The sequence below is a fragment of the Chaetodon auriga genome, chromosome 18, assembly GCF_051107435.1.
Source record: "Chaetodon auriga isolate fChaAug3 chromosome 18, fChaAug3.hap1, whole genome shotgun sequence".
Taxonomy (NCBI): Eukaryota; Metazoa; Chordata; class Actinopteri; order Chaetodontiformes; family Chaetodontidae; genus Chaetodon; species Chaetodon auriga.
This window is the reverse complement of record NC_135091.1, coordinates 3073912-3096716: the sequence shown is the minus strand read 5'-3', so window position 1 is coordinate 3096716 and position 22805 is coordinate 3073912. Positions and strand designations below refer to the sequence as shown.

At 46.3% G+C, this 22805-nt stretch overlaps 1 protein-coding gene across 2 annotated transcripts in view; it reads left to right on the top strand.

Annotated features, from left to right (window-relative positions):
* The window catches only part of col12a1b (collagen, type XII, alpha 1b), a 119506-nt gene that overhangs the window by 84900 nt on the left and 11801 nt on the right, over positions 1–22805 (top strand). For both annotated transcript variants that reach the window (XM_076756291.1, XM_076756292.1), the window contains 15 exons: positions 1749–1901; positions 2692–2766; positions 3881–4020; positions 4684–4807; positions 4890–5033; positions 5159–5323; positions 5408–5446; positions 5539–5677; positions 7725–7867; positions 8875–8984; positions 15482–15640; positions 17088–17165; positions 20657–20743; positions 22034–22087; positions 22470–22565. In XM_076756291.1, coding sequence (XP_076612406.1) covers positions 1749–1901; positions 2692–2766; positions 3881–4020; positions 4684–4807; positions 4890–5033; positions 5159–5323; positions 5408–5446; positions 5539–5677; positions 7725–7867; positions 8875–8984; positions 15482–15640; positions 17088–17165; positions 20657–20743; positions 22034–22087; positions 22470–22565 — 1706 coding nt within the window. The remainder of the gene's footprint in view (positions 1–1748; positions 1902–2691; positions 2767–3880; positions 4021–4683; positions 4808–4889; positions 5034–5158; positions 5324–5407; positions 5447–5538; positions 5678–7724; positions 7868–8874; positions 8985–15481; positions 15641–17087; positions 17166–20656; positions 20744–22033; positions 22088–22469; positions 22566–22805) is intronic.

Genomic DNA, 22805 nt, shown 5'->3' with positions numbered 1-22805 from the left:
CAAATGGAAATGCAAACAGCGGTCGGAGATGGTGGCAAGATGAGTAAGTGGAAAGACTCCGGGCGAGGTCTTCGCCGCTGATATTTCCTCCGTCCTTTAAAAGCTATGGAAACACTGGTTAGAAGAACAACATGTGGCTGCCAGTTTAAGACTCAGACTTATCTAATATCCAGCTGAAATGTCTGGGGGATTATATTTTGTCAACATCACTCTCTGAACAAATTTCTGTGTATCTTCTATCTTGATAAATGAGGGCCACTGTTCTGGAGTAGATCTGACCAGGAGGCGTGTGTCTTTTCCCAGAACAATTTATATGAAGTGACTTCGATCATAACTTGTTGATCTTACAGAATGCATTACTTCAGCGGAGCTGCCGGATTCTGTCATTCGACATCGAACCATTAAATACTTCAAACTTAAGAGTTGTTCGATCATCGTCTACGGTGGCTGTCTCTGCAATAAACATGCTTTGTTTAAATGGGAAACTTTATTTTTAATACATCACCACCCAGCCATGCGGAGACGTAAACATTTCACTCGAAGGCTGATGTTGACAAGGATGAGAGCTTCCGTGGATTTTAAGCAGCATTAGCTCGTCTTGTTTTGCTCCGTTAGCAACAAAACAGGAAAACAGTGACGGGACTACAAACAAAAGAAAGCCACAAAAAGCTGAAATCTGTGAGTGTGAGTTCACTGTTGGGCGCCAAGATGTCTTCTTCACTGAACAGTCCACTTTCTGCTTTTGTGGCCTGGACGGTTTGGTTTCGACACCACATTCAGTCACATAAGTTACACTGTGGACCACGACTGGCTCCGGCCGAGCTGTTAAAATCACGTTTCGGAGAACGACTGAAGATTTTAAAGCTAACTCTGAAGATCCAGGCGTACACTGCTGCAGCACAGAAACAACGAAATGCTGTAAAATGAATCTTTTTTGTCGTTTGCGACTCTGAATACAGGCTGAAGTTGCCAACATTTCGAGCCAGCAGGCCCAGTTGTTGGTTTTAAAAGCCAGATATGTAAGCACCTGGGGAAGCAATCTTTGAGTCATTGGTAATTATCATTAATGCTATCATACCCCTGGAGGTACATATAATGAATAAATATCTGTTTTCACCACTTATATTAATCTCTCACGATGATTCAGAGCTAAAACACATATTAAACCCACTGGGTGTGGTTTAACGAGGCCGGCCGTCCAGGACGAACTCTGGAGCTCGTCGGTCTCGCGGTGGCCTTCCCTCGTTCACATCGTGTCTCCAGTGACGGGACGTGAGTCAGTGTTTCCCTCTGAGCGCAATCAAGTCACATTAAATGAACAATAAGTGATCAGCTAAAGTGTCTTGTTTATATTTTGAATCCTCAAAGTGAACCATGAGCAAGCTGCGGTCTGTCTGGCCGTTTAGTTTGGTGCCAAAGCAACAGTTCTATGAAAATATACTGTTGAAGTGACTGAACTGGGCGAACCTTCTGTTTATCCCTCAAAACGAGTAACGTCACTTGTGCTCAGATGGCTTCTCTTGAAAGTTTGAGAGAGCACTTAACAGAAGAGAGCGGAGCGTCTTCCTGGTGGTGGTTGTGCACACTGAAAACAGTGTTTCCATGGCAGACATTCATTAACATGTACAATAGAGCAGCTTCATTCAGAATAATTAGTTAATCTGACTGAGATGTTTCAGGTTTCCTCAGTCTGATTAAACTCCTGATGATTGGTGAATTAAAAGTGTCCATGTTTCTGTCCTCTGCAGCCTCCAGCAAGGGACAACACGAGATCACCATCCCCGCCGGCCTGCCTCAGTACTGCTTTGATGGACTCTCTCCTGATGCTCTGTACACCGCCACCGTCTTCGTTCAGACCCCGAACCTGGAGGGTCCAGGAGTCAGCACCAAGGAGAGAACACGTGAGTGCTGGACACGGTGGTGCAGCGTGGCTCTTCAGGCTGGAGCTTTTAGCTGCTCCACAGACAGAGAATGAGGGAAATGTATATCGGGAAGCACAAGAATTGTTGAGTGAGTCATGACCCGAGAAAAGCTTCAACCAATGAGGTCACTATTTATGATTCCTCATTGACCATAGTTCATTCAGCCTGAGACGTATACACATGTGCTGTTTAATGCAGCGTAAACAACATCTGAAATGAATGAAAATCTGTGTTTCAGTGTAGAGTTGCGAAAACAAGTTGCAGATTCTTGTTCCTTCATTGTTGTTTCTTGAAGTAGAGCTGTGTACTCATCGATTCACTGGACAAATAAATCCAGCTGGCGCGTGTGATTATTAGAGGATGACTGGAAGATGTATGTTTTTCTTATCGGATGTTTAATCACAATCAAATTGGGCGTGTTTGAGATATTACACAACAGCTGAGAGACAGTTGTAAGTTTTCAGATGGCGTCAGATGTTTGTGTGTTTTGCTGAACGTCGGCCAGCAGCCTCCACGTCGCTGATGGAAACACAGACCTAAAAAGCCCTCCAGCGCCTGGCACCTCGGCCCCATCACACAAAACACCATCGCAGTAACGAGCTGCGTCTTTTCCGACGAGCCCAGTCAAAATGTGACCTGCGTGAACGTCTCTGAGACGATCCCGATCCAAAGCAATGACTTCATCACCTGACATGTTTACTGTTGATCTCTGTTTATTACTTTACATTAATTGTTGATGACAGCTTGGAACTGCTTTTGTTTATCACAGTGGTGAAGCCAACTCCAGTCCCAACACTCCCACCAACTCCAACCCCTCCACCCACCATCCCCCCAGCGTGGGCAGGTAAGTGTGGTTTTTTTTAATGGTACAGCATACAGATGTGTGTGTTTTTGGCTTCATGACGGCGCCCCCTGTCGGTCAGTATGTGATACAGCTGTTTTTGTGCCTCCATGCTGCAGACAGCTGTGGCCAAAGGCGTCATGTTTTCAGGTTGTCAGTCTCGTTCTCGAGAACACGATCTCTCAGGAACACCTTGAGGGAATTTCTTCACATTTCTCACAAACTCGAACCACTCGAACTGATAAAAAAAGGTCAAAGGTCAAGGTCACTGTGACCTTGACTGGATTAACCATGTGGGGGTAATTCCAGTTCTGTCTATGGAGACAGAGACTGTTAAAACATCCTCCCAGGAACCCATAATGCTGCACCACATCCAGAACCATCAAGTCCAATGTAGTCGCCATCCCAAGAGCTCAAACGGCTCTTTGAGGAAAACCTGGATCATCCCAGGACTGAAAGGATGGAGTCTTTCACTCAAGCTCAGCTCTGATTGGAAACTCCTCGATGCAGCGTTTTGGCCGAGGCGGAGGTTTGAATGTTGACTCCTTCTGGATCTGACTCGTGCCAGCAGTTGGATTAATGGCCGCCACATGTGCTGCTGGGCCTGCGGGCTGCATGAAGGGGGACAGGGAAGACCCGTTAAGAACCAGCAACTTAGGTGTTGAAAAAGGAGACGGAGCGGTCCAAAGAATCTGTTTGTGTTGTTTGGTATTGTGTTAAACTTGTTTATAAATCCCTGAGCGGGAGGAGCGGATAGAGGGGATGAGTGCTGCATCACATAAGGCAAAGATTATTCAAAGCTTTTTGCCCAATTCGTTTTCGTCTCAGAGAAACCCATTAACGAGAGCTCGCTTTCAACCCTTCTGGTGACCAAATGTTGCTCGTTTTGTTTTGCCAGTGTTTTTTTTTTAATCGGTGAAACCCATAATTACCATACATGGCCTCATCTCGCCATGTTTCTCTGCCGCGTTCGGCCGACTTCTTTTATGCGCTCCAGCTCACAAACAGTAATTATGCCGTGTGATGATGCCATTTTCTCTGCTGGTGTTTGTGATGCTGCCCTGACGCCTGGCCGCTGGACTTTAAAGCTCCGTGTCGACTTGTTTTCCCGCCTCAGTTTGCAAAGGTGCCAAAGCAGATGTGGTGTTCCTCATCGACGGCTCCTGGAGCATCGGCGAGGACAGCTTCACCAAAGTCGTGCACTTTGTCTCCGACATGATCGGCGCCTTCGACGTTGTTGGACCCTCAGGAATGCAGGTTTGTGTTGAAAATAGCGACACGACAGCGGTGGCGCGCTCTGACATCATTCTACAATTGTCTTGTTCTTATTTGCACAATTACAACATCATGGCAAAAGATATACAGTAATAAAGTTAATTGGATGAGTGCAGGGAGGAAGGAAGCCATGAGGCTCATTAATGTTCTTCCTGGGACGAATAAAAAGATTTAATCAAGTGTGATCATAAACATCGAACAGCAAGCCAGAGCAGGTAAAAGAAACAACCGAAAGAACGAAGGAACCACGTTCAGCTCTGCACACGAGAGAAAGTACAAGACTTGATATTTGACTTCAAACTGCTCCAGAGAGGGTGACCTCTGTATTTAACGCTGTATCAATACCAAAACTTCTAACATGAGAATATTAACCAGATTACACCTTAATGCGTTTCCTGAGGTTTCTCCATTGTTTTTTGGTAAAATTTTAAATGAAGCCTCTCATGTTGGAGGTTGGCGTTAAAGCCTTCTGGGATGGATTGTTTGTGTGTGTGTGTGTGTGTGTGTGTGTGTGTGTGTGTGTGTGTGTGTGTGTGTGTGTGTGTGTGTGTGTGTGTGTGTGTGTGTGTGTGTGTGTGTGTGTGTGTGTGTGTGTGAGACTGACCTGATCTCCTACTAACGTCATTGTTGTGACTTTCCAAACAGGTGTCATTCGTTCAGTACAGCGACGACGCAAAGACAGAGTTCAAACTGAACGCTTATCAAGACAAAGGTATCGCCATGGCTGCACTTCATCACATCCGCTACCGAGGAGGGAACACCAAGACAGGTTTGAACGCACGCCGCACGCCGCAGCGACAAAGGCGAGTCGGCCAGTTGTTTTTCTGATTCGGGTGTCCTCTGTTGAGCAGGAGTGGCGCTGAAGCACACATATGAGAAGGCCTTCTCCATCGACAATGGAATGAGGAGAAATGTGCCCAAGGTGGTCGTCGCCATCACTGACGGACGCTCTCAGGACGAGGTGAAGAAGAACGCCGCCAAGCTGCAGCACGCAGGTAACGAGCTGGAGTGCGCTGAAATGGTTTATGCTTCATCACCGGAACATCCCACAGAGTGACTGAACTGCAGCGTGTTGGCAGCCATGAAGTCGGGTGACTGTCTGTCTGCGTCCTCTCCTCAGGTTACAGTGTCTTTTCCATCGGTGTTGCCGATGTGGATTTCGTGGAGTTGCAGGGGATCGGCAGCAAACCCAGCGAGAGACACGTCTTTGTTGTGGACGACTTTGACGCTTTCAACACCATCAAAGAAAACCTGATCACTTTTATTTGTGAAACTGCAACATCATGTAAGTCTGCACAGTCATCTGCCGCTGAGCAGAAGATGGACAAATGTTCAGGCTTCATAAATTCATCTGTCTCTTGTTCCACAGCTTGTCCCTTGATCTTCCTCAATGGATTCACTTCACCTGGTAAGTGCAAACAAAGATGTGTGACGCTTTTCCTTTAAGTTTATCCTGAATTCTTGTCAGTTGCCCAAACCTCTTGATTTGTTGTGTTTCAGGCTTCAGGATGCTCGAGGCGTTCAACCTGACAGACAAGACTTACAGCTACGTTAAAGGCGTCTCTATGGAGACAGGCTCCTTCAACAGCCACACGGCATACAGACTCCACAAAAACGCCTTCCTGACTCAGCCCACAACGTGAGTCTCATCACATAACTTCGATCTGGTCTTGTTTTGTCTGTAGTTGGTTGACTAACCTCATGGCGATTAGCTGATCACATTTCTCTCTGGAACGTTGGCTGAACGAGGTTTTTCCAACACCACCCTGCTCTGCATCCACGCAGCTGTAGATCTGAGGAATCCTCAGAGGAAAAGATGCTGTGGAGGCTGAAATTAATTGCGACTGACAGCTCAGTTGGTGGTGAACAAGAACCGCCAATTTGTTATGCGAGGAAGACGCCGAGTACTCATACTTAAAGAAATGTGGTCAGAACAGTATTTCAGAGCAGTTACTCGCTTTCATTCATTTATTAAACACACAAGAATCAGCTGATACTCATCAAACAGTTATTTTCTTGTAATTCTGGTATGTGTCGTTGTGGTTCTTGATTGTAGACGTTGTAGAAAGTCAGTGTCCGACCTTCAGCTTAGCTTCTGTTTTCTTTCATCCACGTTTCAGCCATGACGCTGAGCTTTTCTGCTCATGTTCTGAGGTCAGCATGGATGTACTGCTGCACTGGATAGTGAAATTTAAGCACCAGCAAAAATAATACGACTATTTTTTGTTATCATTCAACAAACAACAGCTGTGATTTGCCAGCGGACCCAACACTCATCTTAGCTGTTGATGCTGAATGCTAAAGTGATCATTGTTTATCTGGTAGAAAATGGTGAAATGTTCAAATTGTGTTCCTGAACCTCTCATTTCTGCAGGGAGAAAAACTCTCTGCTGAGTTCAACCAGCTTTTTCTCCCGGTGACGCAGCAGACTTGTTGTCATGGTTTATCTTTTGAACACACACCAAGTTGGTCATGTGCTAACATGGAGCGGCCAGCCCAGCTGTGTCCGGGCTGTTTGAGCTCATGCTCTTTGCTAACTGGGTCAGTGGATTTATGATGCTCTGCGAGGTCAGGGAGGACCCACTGAGCTGCAGGCTGCCTTTAAACAGCATTCAGTCCACTCTGAAGCTGTTTGACACAACGAGCCTCCGTCAGGCCACTGAGTGCAAACCCAACCACAAACTAGACTGTTACTACTGGCCACCATCCAACACAGGCGTCCCATATCCAGAATATCACATGCAGCACCAAAGTGGTGGAAAACAGCTTGAGTTCTGACTGTTTACCAAGTTTGACTTTCCAAAATGTGTAGTGACATCAGAGGGACAAATGAGAAACATCCTGCTCTGATATAAAAGATGAGCCAGTGGTGGAAAAATTATTAAAATCCTTTTCTCATGCAGAAGCAGCAACACCACAATGAAAAAAGACTTCAGAGCAAGTTTTATCCAAGTAAAACAGTTTGTGAGAGTGTTGTCTGATTTGTGTTCGAACAATCCGGCATGACATGAACAGCAGCTACAGTCAAGCTAATTAAGCATGGAGATTCATTTAGGAGTTAAGTTCACCTCCGTTCATTGGCTGAATGTGTCCTGAAGAAGCTCGTATCTGCCCAGATATCAAGAAGGCAGCGCCCTTTGTTTCTCGTCCAGGTCAGACCTGGATTCATTCTCCGGCTGCACATCTCGCTCATTCATATCCGTAAAATCTGTTGAGCTCAGACGTGCAGAGAAGGACTCAGATTGAGGGCGCAGTCGAGTTCCCACCACAAACCAGTCATGACTGGACCAAGGCCGCTTGCTCGAGAAGGTCTTGGTGCGGTTGTTTTGGTCCACATCCGAGTACTGCTGTGTTCAGATCTGCCAAATTCACCGTACCAAGAGGGAAAACGAACCCGTGTCCAATTTGAAAACGCCCTGACCTCCTGGAGGGGTTCAGGTTGGAGTCCTGTGGTTCTGAAGGCCACAACATGGGAGCATCTGCATTGGTTAATGTTTCTACACTTTGTTTGTCCTCTATGTGTCACCTGAGTCTCACCTGGCGCCCCCTCCTCTCCTCTCCACTCACTGCCGCCTCTTACTTACGATTTCAGCTCTGACTCTTGCATTTTTGTTTGAAGTGATCCCTCAGGGAGCTCTGAGGCTGACCATGCATCCTCACGTCGTCTCTTTCTGTCTCATGAGCAGAGACGTTCACCCTGACGGCCTTCCCCACTCCTACACCATCATCCTGATGTTCCGCCTCCTGCCCGACTCGCCCAACGAGGCCTTTGACATCTGGCAGGTGTCAAGCAAAGAGCACAAGCCTGAGACGGGCGTCACTCTGGACCGTAAGTGTCATCCTCTGTTCTTCTGTTCTTCCTCTAAACATGGCGTGTTAACGTGTGAGCGGACGCAGAGCAGCGAGCCTCATAGTGTTCTATCTGTTCATGACGAGGTGTAACGAGCCGGCTGTGCCCTCCTGCTGCTTCGGTCTCGGTTGATAACCGAGCCAACTCCTTTCACCACGAGAATCATGTGTCATCGGGAGGTCGGCCGGCTCACATGAAGCCTCAGTTTCAGTCTGTCGGCAGGATTTTCTGCTGGGCTTCGACAGGAATCCTCCAGTGACGATTGTTTGTTCCGGTTCTTGAATAACAACCCAACGCTGAGGTTCAGATGCTCCACAGGGAGACTCAAACTCTGCACTGTTAAAGGAGCAGGTTCCTTTAACAAATCCTTAAAGCACACTTACTGTGACGAGCATCAGGACTCCATCAGCGTGTGGAAAGCGTGCTCTGCTGTTCTTAAAATGAAACTGCATCTGAAAGCTTGATGTAAATCTAAATATGCAGTTTTATTCAGCTGACTAATACTTTGAAGCTCTAACGAATCACAGCAGAGTATCGGTCGAGAGGCAGGAAAGACTTTGGCCTTTCACTGCGTCTGATTCAATTTCCTGCAAGTCGGAGATGCAGGCTGGATGTTTTTGATGTTGGCAAACTTCTGGAAGAATTTAAATAAACTTTAAAATGATCTTCAGCCTCATTCTCAGGACCAAGGCAGGAAAAACTCAACGCTGAAGGAAATGAGTCACAAAAAGCTCAGTAGCTACAGTTTGTTCCCTCATGTAAACATCATTTTAGACTTTTGCATGATTATGTTTGAGTCACAGATAAAAGCCAGGTTTTATTTTCAGGAGCTTGTTTGTGGTACAAAATGTTTCTGTGAACAAGCCAAAGAACTTTTAAAGACTGCACGTCACAAATGTTCTTTCAGGGCGGCTTCTCTGAATCTTGACCTCAGCATTCATGCGAGTGAGGAGAATGGTGTGTCACGTCTGTTTGTCTCTGCTCAGCCTCCAGCCAGACTGTGTCCTTCTACAACAAAGACGAGCGTGGTGACATGCAGAGGGTCACGTTCGACACCGATCAAGTGAAGAGGATCTTCCACGGAAGCTTCCACAAGGTAAAAAAGCTGTTTATCTGCGCTGGATTAATGACTAGAGAAGTGACAAACCTGCTGCTCGTTCATCATCCTGCACAAAAGACAGTAGACTAAACACACGACGGGGATGTTAAAAGCTGAAAATGTTTCAGTGTGGTGCCATTTTCCAGAGCAGCGTTTAAAGTCTGTGTGGACATTTTAGGTTTTGACATCTATAAGTTGAAGAGAACGAAGCGGAGAGTCGAATGTGTCTTTAATGGTTGAGTTATTGAAAGTTTTTCTGGTTCTAGGCGTGACCAGAGCATGACACATCAATCGAATCGCTCCGCTTTGTTCTCGCTCGACGTCCTGAGGTCATTCAGATACTGCGGATGCCTGAGATTCCAAATGTGTTGTACATTACAGTCCGAGCACCTCACATGCAACTACAGGCGTGTTCCTGAGACGTTAAGAGGGCTCAGACAAACAGATGGTCCTCTGCAGGTTGTAAAATGCAGGATGCAAAGTGGGGCTGGGTTTTATTTTTACTGATTACACACTTCTAATGGACCGATGGAGGCGGCCATCTGCATTTTCAGGATGTTATAAAGGCATCAGTAGACACTCTGACTGATGTTGAAGTGGTTTGGTTTAAATGTCCAGCCAGAGGTGGAGCAATGGACGATACCGCTGCGTGAAATCTCACTTTCCAAACTGCAAGCTCACCACAGGCTCCACTTTGTGCCCCTGATTTGCATCATTACATTCAAGTTACAGCCTGCAATGCTTTTTCTCAAAGCTAAAAACCAAGCTTGGGAAAACGAGACAGGTTATGTAACAACACTAACCCTGCTTTTGAAGTCATTTCAAGGCTCTTGCTGACAGGAAAAATATTTCATCCATTGCTCAGTGAAATAGATTTTCAGTCCATTGCAGATGATGAGGAATGGATGAAAGCGCCGTGAGCCGTCTGCAGCAGAAGACAAATGCACTCCCTCCTCTGGATGAAGCGAACGTGATGAGACTTTTTGTCTGAAAGAGTATTTCTCTGCCAGCAGCACAGACAGAAAAAAAGCATTTAACATACTGCCAAACCACCAAGTGTGGTTTTTATTTATCTGTAAGAACAACAGTGGCTCAGGCGGCGTTGGCGACTCGGATGTCGCTGTCACTGGATGTTTCACCGTGACGTGAGATTTAACTCCGTCTGTGCAGCCGTTATGAAACGAGCCGTCTGTCTTCCTCCGCTGACTCTGCAGTGAGGCTGCAGGGACGCTTTCCAGGCGCAGGGAGGGTGTTACATGCTGCGTGGAGGTCAGAGCTGCTGATAGCAATGCTCATTTATAAAAGGCGCTGCTGGGGGAAGCGGCGTGGACAGGCGTGCAACAGAATCGCGCTTCCACAAGGAGCTCTTCTGGGTGGGGGGAGACCATTAGAAATGCTCTGCAGTCTTTGCTGGGACGCTCGCCTGGAAAATATTGGGTCACTGCTATTAAACAATTACATCAGAGCGGCTGAGGAGCGCCAGCAGGAAGGCGGTGCTGCTCCTCCATCCATCTCTCTCTGCGCTTTCCTCCCGGCTCAGGAGGAGTTTAGGATGGCAGTCTTCCTCTGGTAGCTGACGACGGGAGCCGCTGCGCTGTAGTTTGACCTCCCAGCATGCCTCTGTGCAGGGCGACGCCTCAGTGCCAGCAGACAGGCTTTAAAGTCCGTTTCTCACTGAAGAGTTTGCGATAATAGCGGAGACGTCTGTGATGTAGATTTCCTGCTGCAGTGTGGTGATCCTGCTCCTCTGGGCACTTTGAGACTTCTGCAGAACGTCTTTGTCTTTTTCTGCTGCTCATGAATGAAATATGAAGGCAGTTGTGGAAGGCAGAGAGGGATGTTTGGGTAAACTTCTCTTTAACGCAAGACATGAAAATGAGCGTTTGTAAAATCCAGACAGGATTTTTGTCGCTCATGTTTGTTTCAGCTGTGATAAAACTCTTTGGACCTTCAGAGAGGAAGAGAAAGTGATGCAGACTTGATCCTCGGGGGTGAAATTCTTGAGGTCAAAGGTCAGAGTGGGTCATAAACCTGGAAGCTGCCAGGAGCTCAGTGTCAAGGACACTGCTGCAGGGTGGACACATGCACGTCATGAACCTTTGACGCTTTCACTCTGGAGCTTTGCCTCGTCTGTCGCTGAACCCTGCAGCCACAATAAAAGTTAACTGGAGTGAAGAATGGCTTTCTTAAACTTGAAGATTTAAGCGCCTGTCAGGTGCTGGGACTGGCAGACCTTCACCGCTGACTGGGACGTCTTGAACTTGCTGTCAGGTTGCAGAAACAGATATGATTTAGGCATTTTCCTGAAACCCGACTGCAGCCTCCCTGTGAGTTTGGCTCCGTCATTGTGCCAGATTCACATCACAACACGCTGTCAGTGAAAGACGCCGGGATCCACCACAGCACCAGGTCTGACTTCTCTAATCCCCGTCCCCTCACAGCATCCTACCAACCAGTTAACTCAGCCCTGGACGGATCTGTGAAATCCTCCTGCAGATGTGTTTCACAGCAGACATCAGTCACACACACAGATCTGCTGTGGATACCTGAAGGGTGACTGAGCGTCTCTGAGGTCCAATGGGACTGAACAGGGTTTAGAGTAAAGATCCTCCCTGCGTGCTCTGTGTTAACTATCAGTGCCGCTGATGATCTGCGCCAAGTGCAGAGAAATAGATTAACAGTCCTGCCAGTAACTGTGCTTTCAAACCGACTCCGAGAACAAAAAACACCAGAAGACAAAGCCGATGGACACCGAGGTGCTCTGACGACTGAGTCTGAAAACTAATTAAAGAGAAATGTAATGAGGAGATTGGGATGATTTCACAACTCACTTTAAATACGAGAGGGGAGAGAAAAGCAGTGTGAAGATGGACAGACTGAAGACAGATGTTTAGATCATAAACTGGGACAAAACCGCATTTTTACCAGAAATGTTAACGCAGGTCAGCTGATTTTCTCTGTATGTTTAATCACTTTTCTGTCCCATAAATCTCCATGTAAGAGCTTAATGGAACCAGAACCTCGTCACCTTCAAATAAAAGCTGTGGAGAGTTGAACTGTCACACAGCGTTCTGTCTGTTAGAGGCTTCTGACAGCAAGATTGGCAAAATGAGCTTCTACAATAACAAATGTGTTATTCCTCCTCTCAGATTTCAGTGTACAGATCAGTCAGACAGAAGCTTTGCCAGGTGGCAGATCTGATCGCGAATTAACGTGAATTCCACAAGCAACTTGAAGGCGGGTCAGAATGAAACTAGTCTGCAAGCAGGTGTTTGTACTCCTCAACTTTCATTCATATCAATAATTTAGGACGATCAGCTCCAGAGCTTTGACTCAAGACCTTCAGTGTTTGGATCAGTACGCTCATGAAGGATGAGGTGTGTCAGATTCAGTGTCCACAGCTGAGATTTCAATGTGTCAGACGCACATTTATCAACATTTAGGTCGATACGAGCATCAGATTGCACTCTGTGTAGGCGGTTGTTTAATATTAAAGGCCAACACTGATCCAGCTCTTTACTTTGACCTCTGACCTGTTGGCCTCTGCTGCCACTTTAGAAAACAAAGGGTCAGTCTGTGTAGTTCTAACAGTACTGAGTCCAGTTCGACAGATACAAGAAAAACACAACGGACAGAAAAAAGGAGACGGGAGCTTCAGGTCGACTGCAGATAAACATTCTGTGGAAAGAAAGTGTGAAAATTGTCCCACTAACCTGCTGACCTGAGGTCAAAGACAGCCTTAGCACAGACGACCGTTTTCTTCTTCACTTGCATAAACGTCCTCTCGTAAGCGCCTGTACCTCAAAGGCTGCCTCCAGACGTCAGTGTGAAGGGTTAAAGGTGCGTTCCAGATGTGCCCCAAGAGCCCGTAAAACACAAGTTGTTTTCAGGTTCATATTTTTATTGGAAACACGGATGCAGAAGAAAGTCGAGCCACTCTGTAATTTTCTCATTTTTCTCAGGTTTTACTGCTCTTACTGTCCTCTTCAAATAAAAGGCTGGCGGTATTCTACGTTTTCTTATTGTCAACAAATCACACGAAAAGATGAAAACCAACAACGCGTTCATCCATCTCTTTACCCTCTGACTTCCTGTCTGATGCTCTTCGCTCCAAGCCCATTGGTTCCTGCAGATGACCTAAATGATTAAAAGATCTCCAAAGAGCAGCATGAAAAATGAATGAGTTCTGTACTCAGCAGCTTTATTTGAACGGGTCTGATGCCAGTAATAGCTGATATTATTCACAGGAGACACACACTCACAGATCTGCAGGACGATACATCAGTGTGTGTTTTACAGGAACAGCGTATCAGAGTTTCCTCTAACCATCAGGGGACTTTCCAGCCTGAAGCGAAGCAGGGTTTTCTTCTTCTCTCGTGATCGTATTTAAATATTGGCAGATTGAGTTTGACCGTATCAGTGCTGTTATCTGACACTGGAAGTGTTGAGAGCAACGCGCTGAAGCTTCACCACCACCTGCTGGCTTCGTGAAAGCTGCTGAGCGTCCGATAGCCGCGGAGGTCTGAAGCGTACATGGAAACGGGGCTGTCCTTCCCGCCCTGAAGTCGTTCTTGGACGTGTTTCTGCGAGCTCTGCGCTCAGCTACACATTCCTCTGCGTCTCCGTGGATGCTGACTGACCACAGCGGCGGCTGCCACTGTGGCTTCGTAAAGCAGCGTTTTCCCTCCTCACAGCTGGACTGATTGAGGCCGGCCGCGGCCTCAGAGGGGCCGGCTTTGTGGGGAAGCTGTTGTAAAGGCAGCGCTCGTGGCTTACCGCAAAATGACATCATGAGATGTGGCGAGGGAGATCTGAGTAAGGAGGAATGCACTGTGGCAGTGTGTGTGTAACAGAGATAAATCCACTATTTCCTCCCTTATTTTACACTGAAGAACTGACGTGGTGTCAGATGCCCCAAAGCCCCGTCCAATGAGATGGAAGGAAAGAATTTTGGGAGATCTGGCTTCCAAAACATGATGCAAAAGGGAGGAATCTTTGAGATGTGGCTGAGCAGAATGGATGAGCAGAGGGTTTATTTAAAAGTGAGAGGAATGGTTTACATCAAGCTGCTGGTATGCAGGGATGCTCCAGTCTGCCGGATCACTATCAGCCCCCATACTGACCTTAGACAGCAGACTGGCCATGACGTGGCAGATCCACGGTAAACACTCGTCCTGTTGGCTGCTGTTTTATGCTACAACATCACTTCCTGCATGTGCTTCACAATAAGAGAACTCTAATGTAAAGACTGTGGGAGACCTTTACTGTGAAACTGGAACTCACAATAAGCTAAAAAAAAAACAAACAAAAACAAAGCATTTTCTCGATACTGAGTCCAAATCCTCAACTCAGACTGCCAAGTTACCAAGTTCTGATTCCATGTCGGTGCTGTTTTAACCAGTTTAAAATGTGGGAACTCGACTGTGTGGCCAGTCAGTTGTGTCACGGCACCAGAAGGATCTTTGACTTTCTGTAAAACTAAATGTTTTGCACGTTTTGTGCTCGATCTCACGTAATGAGATCTAAGTAACGTTAGATCTCATTACATGTTTAGCAAAGCTTGATTAGGGACACATCTCATTCCAGAAAACTCACATCTGTTTAGAAGCTTTTGTTTTATTTCATACATAGCAAAAAGAAACAAAGGCAGGATGCAGAAGCATGTATTTAAGCTAATTGAGTGTAATTAGGTGAAGCCTGTTGCCTCAGCTGGACTCTGATCCACCTCCCGTCATCTTATTGCTGTTTGTTCCACGTCTTAAGCTGAACCTGATGGTGTCTGTCCATGAGTGCATTAGAACGACATAATCTCATCTGTGTCCAACATCACTCCCTATTTACTGTACAGAGCACGAGATTCACTGTCTGCCAGTCAAAAGATGGTCTGTGAACATCTCCTCTAGCTAAAAAGTTCTGTCAACTTACACAAAAATGGTCAGAAGAAGAGCATTGATTGACTGGTCTCAGCAGATATCATGAGTTTAGAAAAATGGCACACTGAATCCCTGCCGGCACGCTAAGAAGCAGCCTCTTTAAATGCTGATTGAAGGGCATTGGGCATCTAGAAACAGGAGCACGCACCAACACAGAAGGTATAAAAGTGAAGTTTCGTCTTATTGTGACGTGAAACTTCCAGCTCAAAGAAACAGGAAGCGGTTCAAAGCCATGTGAACTTCCATACAGCGCTCCTCTCTGCAGCCGAGCGGTGGCTGTGATGGAGCACCTTTTCTTCTGAATGAAGAGAGAGGAGCGCCGCTTTCCCTCTCTTACATTCCAGCAGTGTTTTAGATAAACAGAACTACGGCCGAGACGATGGAGCTCATCCTCCCCGAGCTCGGGCTCCACCGACAGACTCAGCATAACCTAATAATTTGCAGGCCATCAGGATAAAAACCAGACGCAAGAGTTGGTCTCAGAACAAAGAATGTGCCAATAAAGTAAATTCTCCTCTCTTCCCCTCTCCTCCTCCTCCTCTTTCCCCTTTCTCTCTGAAGCTCCATATCCTGGTTTCATCCACCAGCGTCAAACTCAACATCGACTGCCAAGAAGTGGCTGAAAAGGAGATCAAGGCCGCTGGAAACACATCCAGCGACGGCTACCAGGTTCTGGGCAAGATGTCCAAGTCCATCGGCTCCAAAGGACAGTCAGCGACCGTAAGTCAGCTCTGATCCTGCAGCGTTCACGCAGACAGGAGAGGAGGAGGCACACATTCAACTGTGAATTCACAAGATTTGAAATGTGTTCAACTTAAACTTAGAATTTTAGATCTTGAGGATGTTCATGCCCGCAGGCAGATTATGTTTCAGCCTGCAAATATCACCCAAGCCCAAACAACGTTTCGATAAAATGAAATCAGATTTAAGGAGCTACAGAATCTAATCATGCACCACCCTTTTGATTAAATCCATCGCAGCCTCGAGGGAGCTGATTTTCTTTTCCAAATTCTTTTGATTTATTTTTGGGGAGTTTGGTAGCTTAATTTGTCACAGCATGTGCTGTCAAAAATCAAAGATTATCATGGAGTCTGCAGAGACGGCTGAGCAGTGCATGCTACAGTGTTAGCATGGAGCTCCTGACACTGGACACTGTGTCGGATAAAGTGGTAACAAGAACACTGGCAGCAGCGTCATGAGCATCATTTTCTCATTAAAACAAGTCCATGAAGCCTGTGCTCAACAGCGACCTCTGTGGCCACGAGTGGTGATGACAGAACAGAGCATTTCATGTTGCTGACTCGCGCTGTGGCATCGTGGAGGCTCGTATGGACAGCCTGTAGTGAAGCGGGTAACAGGATCGATAGAGATGTAGCTGATGACTTAACGCCTCCACAGACTCACGTCAGGCTGGGTTGTGTCATGAGCTGACTCAAGAAGAGGGAGAACACAGGAAAAAGATGAAAGCAATTTGCTAAAGTAAACTATTTACAAGTGTTTTATTTATTAAATGCAACAAAGTGTCAGATGTTCCAGACCTGCGTCAGAACGCGTCGTCGGGGTGAAATGCCCGTTAGCCTCGTGAGAGCTGTGCTTTTTCAGTGTTGTCAAGATATTTGTTTTAAGTTTGTGTTTAACGTTACTGTTCTGCGCAGATCGCAGAGACGGAGAACATGTTCTCTGCTTCTAAACATTATGCGACGCTGTTTCTTCTTCTGCTGATGAAACCATCGACTCCTCTTTGCTAACGTTATTAGCCGCTGGTTGGACTGAACTCAACATTTCACTTGTATGATTCTAGCGCCCTCGAGCTTCTTCCCAGCTCACATTAGTCCATGCTTGAATCTGACCACAGATCAGTTTCTTAACATCCGCAGTGAGCTGGGAGGCCGTCTGAGCAGCGCTCCGACAGAGTGGCGGTCTGAGCGGGATTAAAGCGCACGTTAAAATGAACATGTCCAGCGCGCTGTATGTTGAGCTGTCAATAAGGCTGCGATATGAGCCGTTTCCTGTCTCTGGCGGGTTGATGGGACTCAGCTGTGCTGCATTCTCTGCTGTCTTTCTCTGTGTCTTCTGGGAGCTGTGAAGGGCGTATCAGAGACACATGTACCACAACACTATTTCCATGTTTTCTCTCTCCTTTTTTTTTTTTTTCCCCTCTCCACAGTTCCAGCTCCAGATGTTCGATATCGTCTGCAGCTTGGGCTGGACCAGCAGGGACAGATGTTGTGACCTCCCGTCTATGGTAAGGGAACCCCCACCTCCATGAAGCAACGCACACAAAGCCTTTTAACTGAACGTGTGTAATGTGTTGATACTCCACCAGCACCTCCACTCGCTCCTTTAACCTCTGGCCAGCACTGCTGAATGATGGTAGATCTTTGGCTGCAGCTTCGACTTTAGTATCCAGATAATCAGCGGTTGTGAGGAACTTTTCCTCTGCTCCTTAAATCTGTTTGGATTATACTATATAGGAACGACTGATGGAGTTTTTGGCCTGTACACTTTTCTTCATATCATTTTAAATTTGGCTCTGGACGAAATGTCTAAATTAGCAAAATAAAGCAGACTCAGTGGCTTTTCAAGGCCTGATTAGACATATGCTTTCAATGTACATTTTGTTCTTTCGGTCTGGAAGTAAAGAAAATGTAGATACCTCAGCCTGCGGCCACAGTTACGTCATCTTGAGGCTCCAGTGAAAAGCAAGGTTATACTTTATACACAGTTCTCAGATTATTTCTGTGTGTAGAAAATCCAAAATAATGCCCAAAACCTGCTAAAAGTCACATCTGCTTGTGTGTAAATGCTTCTTTTCCTGTTTATTTTTACACTTGTGGAGCGTCCAGGCCGTGTTAACTGATCATCTTATAGAAAACTGTCAGGCCACCTGGGTTTTCTCAAACGCTGAATCCAGTTTCAGCCGATAGCAGAGGTGATTGCAGCCTCCTGACTGTGAAAAGCACATGTGTGTTTGTGCTGTAACACCCAGCTGCAGGTCCAAACACTCAGTGTGTCCTTGGTGGTGTTTTTTTCAGCAGCAGATCAAAGCTCAGAGCAGCGTAATCAGAATCAGAACCGGCTCGAATCAAAGAGAAAAATAAACAGGATGTGTACAGGACGACCTGCAGGAGACAGAGCCAGCTCGTCCGTCTGACGAGAGCAGACGGAACAGAAACCTTAACGTGAGCTTCAGGCCGTCGCTTCCATCCATACGATTCACTGAGCTGTGCATCCTCATATAGACTCTTCGGCCATAACTCCAGTCGCTGATGGCAGCGCTGCAGATCAGGGGCCTCATTTATGAAAGTGTTCTTTCATTTCTACTTGAACTCAGCCTTGAGATCATCTTTGACAGTGTGCTTGTGTCTGATTCATAAAAGATGCTTAAAAGGAGAAAGAAGTGCTTAAGCAGCTTCTAAGAATCCGGTTTGTAACTGAAACACCTGTGATCTATAAATCTCAAATCAACTTAAATTGACGGCACCTGCCTCGGATTTCCCCTGTAATGGCAGCACAAATGAGGGTCTCGTCAGGAATCACCGAGGACCGAAAGACAAAAGAGAAAAGCTCTTTTTTTTTTTTTTTGGAAGATGAGATCACAGCGATGGTCGAGGAGATTGAATCCAGGCAACACGTATTATTCATTGGACTAAACAGCAGGTCGACAAACGAAGCCTTGGAGTGTGTCAATGCAGCAGTGAACGAGGTGGAGCACAAAGACCCAACGAGGTGGAGCAGAAAGACCCAACGAGGTGGAGCAGAAAGACCGAACGAGGTGGAGCAGAAAGACCCAACGAGGTGGAGCACAAAGACCGAAGGAGGTGGAGCACAAAGACTGAATGAGGTGGAGCACAAAGACTGAACGAGGTGGAGCAGAAAGACTGAATGAGGTGGAGCAGAAAGACCCAACGAGGTGGAGCAGAAAGACTGAATGAGGTGGAGCAGAAAGACTGAATGAGGTGGAGCAGAAAGACCGAACTGTGACTGATTTGAAGGAAAAGATCTGACCTCAAACTACAAGCAAAGATCAGCCATAGAAAGCTGCAGGTCTGCTGATTCCTCACACCTTCGTTTGATCATTCCTGTCACGTTCCTCCATCAAGTCTTAATGCAGAGATGAGATCATTTCTGCGTTTAAAGTGAGGTTGTTGTTGACTTGTTTGGTCATTTGGAGCAAAACGACAAGCAACGACGAGCTGCAGGCTGAACAGACTTTGGTTATAATTTATGAAGCACAAACATGACCAACGTATTTACAGCAATGTTGAAAAGTCCCGGTCTTTCTTTGTCCTTCATCCCTCACACATCAACTCCCCTGAAAAACATTTCTGGTGTTTCTCAAGACCTCTGTGTGGCTAAAAAAGAGGAACGTTTGTTTGCAAGCAGTTAAAGGTTTGGCGGCCGGCAGCAGCTACAGTTTGAGACTTCTCGATGCAGCACAGTGCAGGCTGTTGTTTGGCGGGCGACTCTGGCCTTTCTCAACGTGAAGCTTTCTCACTTCGGTCCCAGCAGAGATCTCCGGAGACGCTGTAACAAATAAAGCTTTGTCTGAGCGCAGCACGTTTGCAGTGGGACGTCCAAAAGGTTTGGAAAAGGATTCAGCTCTGGTGGATTATTATCTGAATTGCTGCAGAGCGAGGACAGCTGCCTGATTGGGCTGTTTCACTGACAATTATTAAATGATCCAAACTGAGGCGATCGCTGTGGAAATATAGGTTGGAAACAGCAGAGTTTCACATCCGCAGGGAGTGAATATCCTGCATGACCTGACAGGTCTATCAAACAGGTCCAGAGTGTGTTTAAATTGCTTTTTGGACGTTTAGCTGGCGCTCTGAACCCCAGAAACATACAGCTCGTTCCAGCTTTTAGACAGCTGACGTTGCTTCTGCTTGTGCAGAGACATAAAGGATGAAAATATTCGACATGTACGACAGGAGTGCGTCTGCTAATGTGTTCGTTTTGAGCGGGAACTGCCGAAGCTGCTAAACCTCTGATGAAAACGGCTCAAATGTCAGAACACTGAACGACTCAATGGACAACAGTGACGCTCAACAGCCCCGCAGAGCAGAAGAGCTGCCGTGAAGATGGACATCCTGAAAATGTTCTGTGCTGTACAGCAACCAGCAGGCATAAACCCCAAAGGAAGTCCTCACCTTTAAGAGACTGGAAGCAGTAAATGTTTCACGCTTCCTCTGGATAAATGACTTTTATTGTTAATTGACTGTTAAAAGAAGAAGAAGAAACCGTCTCTGCGTCATTTCATCTGATTGGTTGCTTTACAGTGAGGATGATGAAGGATGCAGCAGCGGACACTTTGCGAGAACTGAAGCTGGTGACGCTCTAAACGTCACAGTGTGATCTAGTTTGACTGTGGAGCGACTCCAGAAAACATCCTGGCTCTGCTCTCCGTCTTGTGGAAGTTTCACCTACAGAATCGTTGTCTGAGCGGTTTAGACGCAGCATTGAGAAACATGTTTCCAAACAGAAGGCGTTGACGAAGGTTTCTGAAACCCTTCAGACCTGCTGACCTGCTCTCTTGCTCTCAGCACCTTTTTAAGACGCTCACTCACAGTTTATGTCAGCGATAGTTAATGTTTTGAACCGTGACAGGATGAACTATCTGCTGCTGATGACACGTTAGACGTTAACTCCACTCCAGAGTTCAGTCAGCTGACACTTGGAATCGATGCTGTGACTCTTTCTAACTGCTGATTTGTGTCTTTTCTTCTCCCTCAGAGAGATGAGCTGAAGTGTCCGTCTCTTCCAAACTCCTGCACCTGTACTTCAACGGGCAACGGGGTGCCGGGGCCTCAGGGCCCAGTGGTAAGAACCCCTGAATCCTCCTCATCAACCTGTGAACAGCCTGTGTTTTACGGGCTGGTGGGAACGCTGAGCTCAGAACAGTTCAGAGAATTTACTTTCCTTCCGCTCCAGTTCAGAGGAAAATCTTGTATTTTTTTTATTTGACAGCTCGACTCCGTCTCCTAGAAATGATGTTTATAAACTAAATGGTTTTTGCCAAATACTGTTTGGAGGAAACGTAATCGCTGCCCAGATTATGTTCATTGGAAACATTTTTTTTTTCCAATCCAGGAGGTGCTACATTCTTAAAGCACAGCGGGATGAACGCAGGACTTTGACACCAAAGACCAGAGTTCACCTCCTCTGGTCCATCTGTTAAGTTTAGGGAACAAAACCATCTAGTTAGCACTGCGTTAGCTTTGCAGTCCTAGAACATGGCTGGACTCGATGCAGCACAATCAGAGATTTCTCAGACGTCACACAGCTCCTCTGGAGACATTAAAGCCTTTAAACCTTATTTAAACGGCTGGAAACAAACTCTGCTGAACGACGCAGAGTTTAACGTGTTAAAGGTGTTTTCTGAACCCCTGAAGAAGCACGTGACCCTTTAACTCATCCCTGCGATGACTTTCATGTTTCCAGCATTTGGTTATCTCTTAAATGCTTTTATTCGTAGGGCAATATTTTTCCACGGTGGCATCGCTCCTTCTATGTGAGGAAAGCTCTCCCATGTCAGGTTATTTATGGTTCTTTATACGCTGTATGTTGTACAAGAGAGAATACTGCGCCCTGCAGCACATTAACCATAAAAACCTTCTTTGCAATCCTCATAAAACGTTTTAAGAGGGCGGAGAAGGTAAACTGTGGTGCAGCACGATGAAGACTAACCCGTCTGACAGTCAGTAGATAAACCTCCAGCCTCCCCTCTGACGCCACTAATGTAAGGATAGAAATAATCCAACAATTCCCACAAAAAGACCAAAACAAGGAAAATACAGAATATCACTTCAATCTTAAAATCTTGAACCCACAGACATAAACTCCACTCCTGAACTGAGACTTGAAGGTGGATGTTGTCCATGTCTCTGCTCTGTTCTGTCCTCTGAAGTTTTCTGCTGAACCGTTCAGGTTATTTAACTAGTTGGTGTTTTTTAGTCACTGTCGGATCAAACCAGACGTTTGAACTGTTGCACTCTTGGTAAATAATACCTAAAGATGTTTTTATGAGGGCTTCGGGGGCTCTAAGGTGGATTTTTCCTTCTGATATTTGCTGTTAAAGTTGACAGATTGTCTTGGTTCCCTCCTCTTCAGGGTGCCCCTGGCAGCAAAGGCCCCCGAGGTGAAAGAGGAGAGATTGGTTCTGCTGTAAGTATCTTCATTAATAATAACAAACCCCTCCTCTGTCTCACCTTTAAAACTTCACCTTCTCCATTCACGCTGACGACAGAGAGCTCTCCATGACAGTCTGAGCAGGATCAGACTCTTCGGCTATCAGCCCTCGATGAAAGCAAAAGATTGTTTAAAGTACAAAAGCTTTGAAGAGCGTAAGCACATCTGATTCCACTTATCGAACGCGTGTTTTTGCCTTTTCTCGTCGATATGAGGGGAAGGTCCGGTTCCTCATCTCCTGTTGGTCTTTTCCACAGATTACAGCAGTATTAAACTTCAACTGGGACGAGAAATATCAGCAACAAATTCCTCCTGTGTTTAAACATTTCTTATCTGACCTCCTCTCTTTATTTTACAGGGACCGATCGGCCCTCGTGGAGATAGCGGACCACCTGGGCCCATGGGTCTGCCCGGCCCTCAAGGGCCCATCGGGCTGTCGATTCCAGGAGAGGCTGTAAGTGTATAAACACACCTGACGCAAACACGCACACTCCCTGCACGGAGCCACACGGGCGAAATGTCTTCTCAGCATCTCGACATAAATCCCAGCATGCCTCGGCACACCAGAGAGGGATTATTTAGGCGATTTATTATGAAGGGAATTTACAAGCTGGGGAGTATCTGTGGCAGAGATTCACATTCCTTCATGTCTGAGGGAAAGACGTGGTACCAAAGAGATGTGAGCGCTCGATAT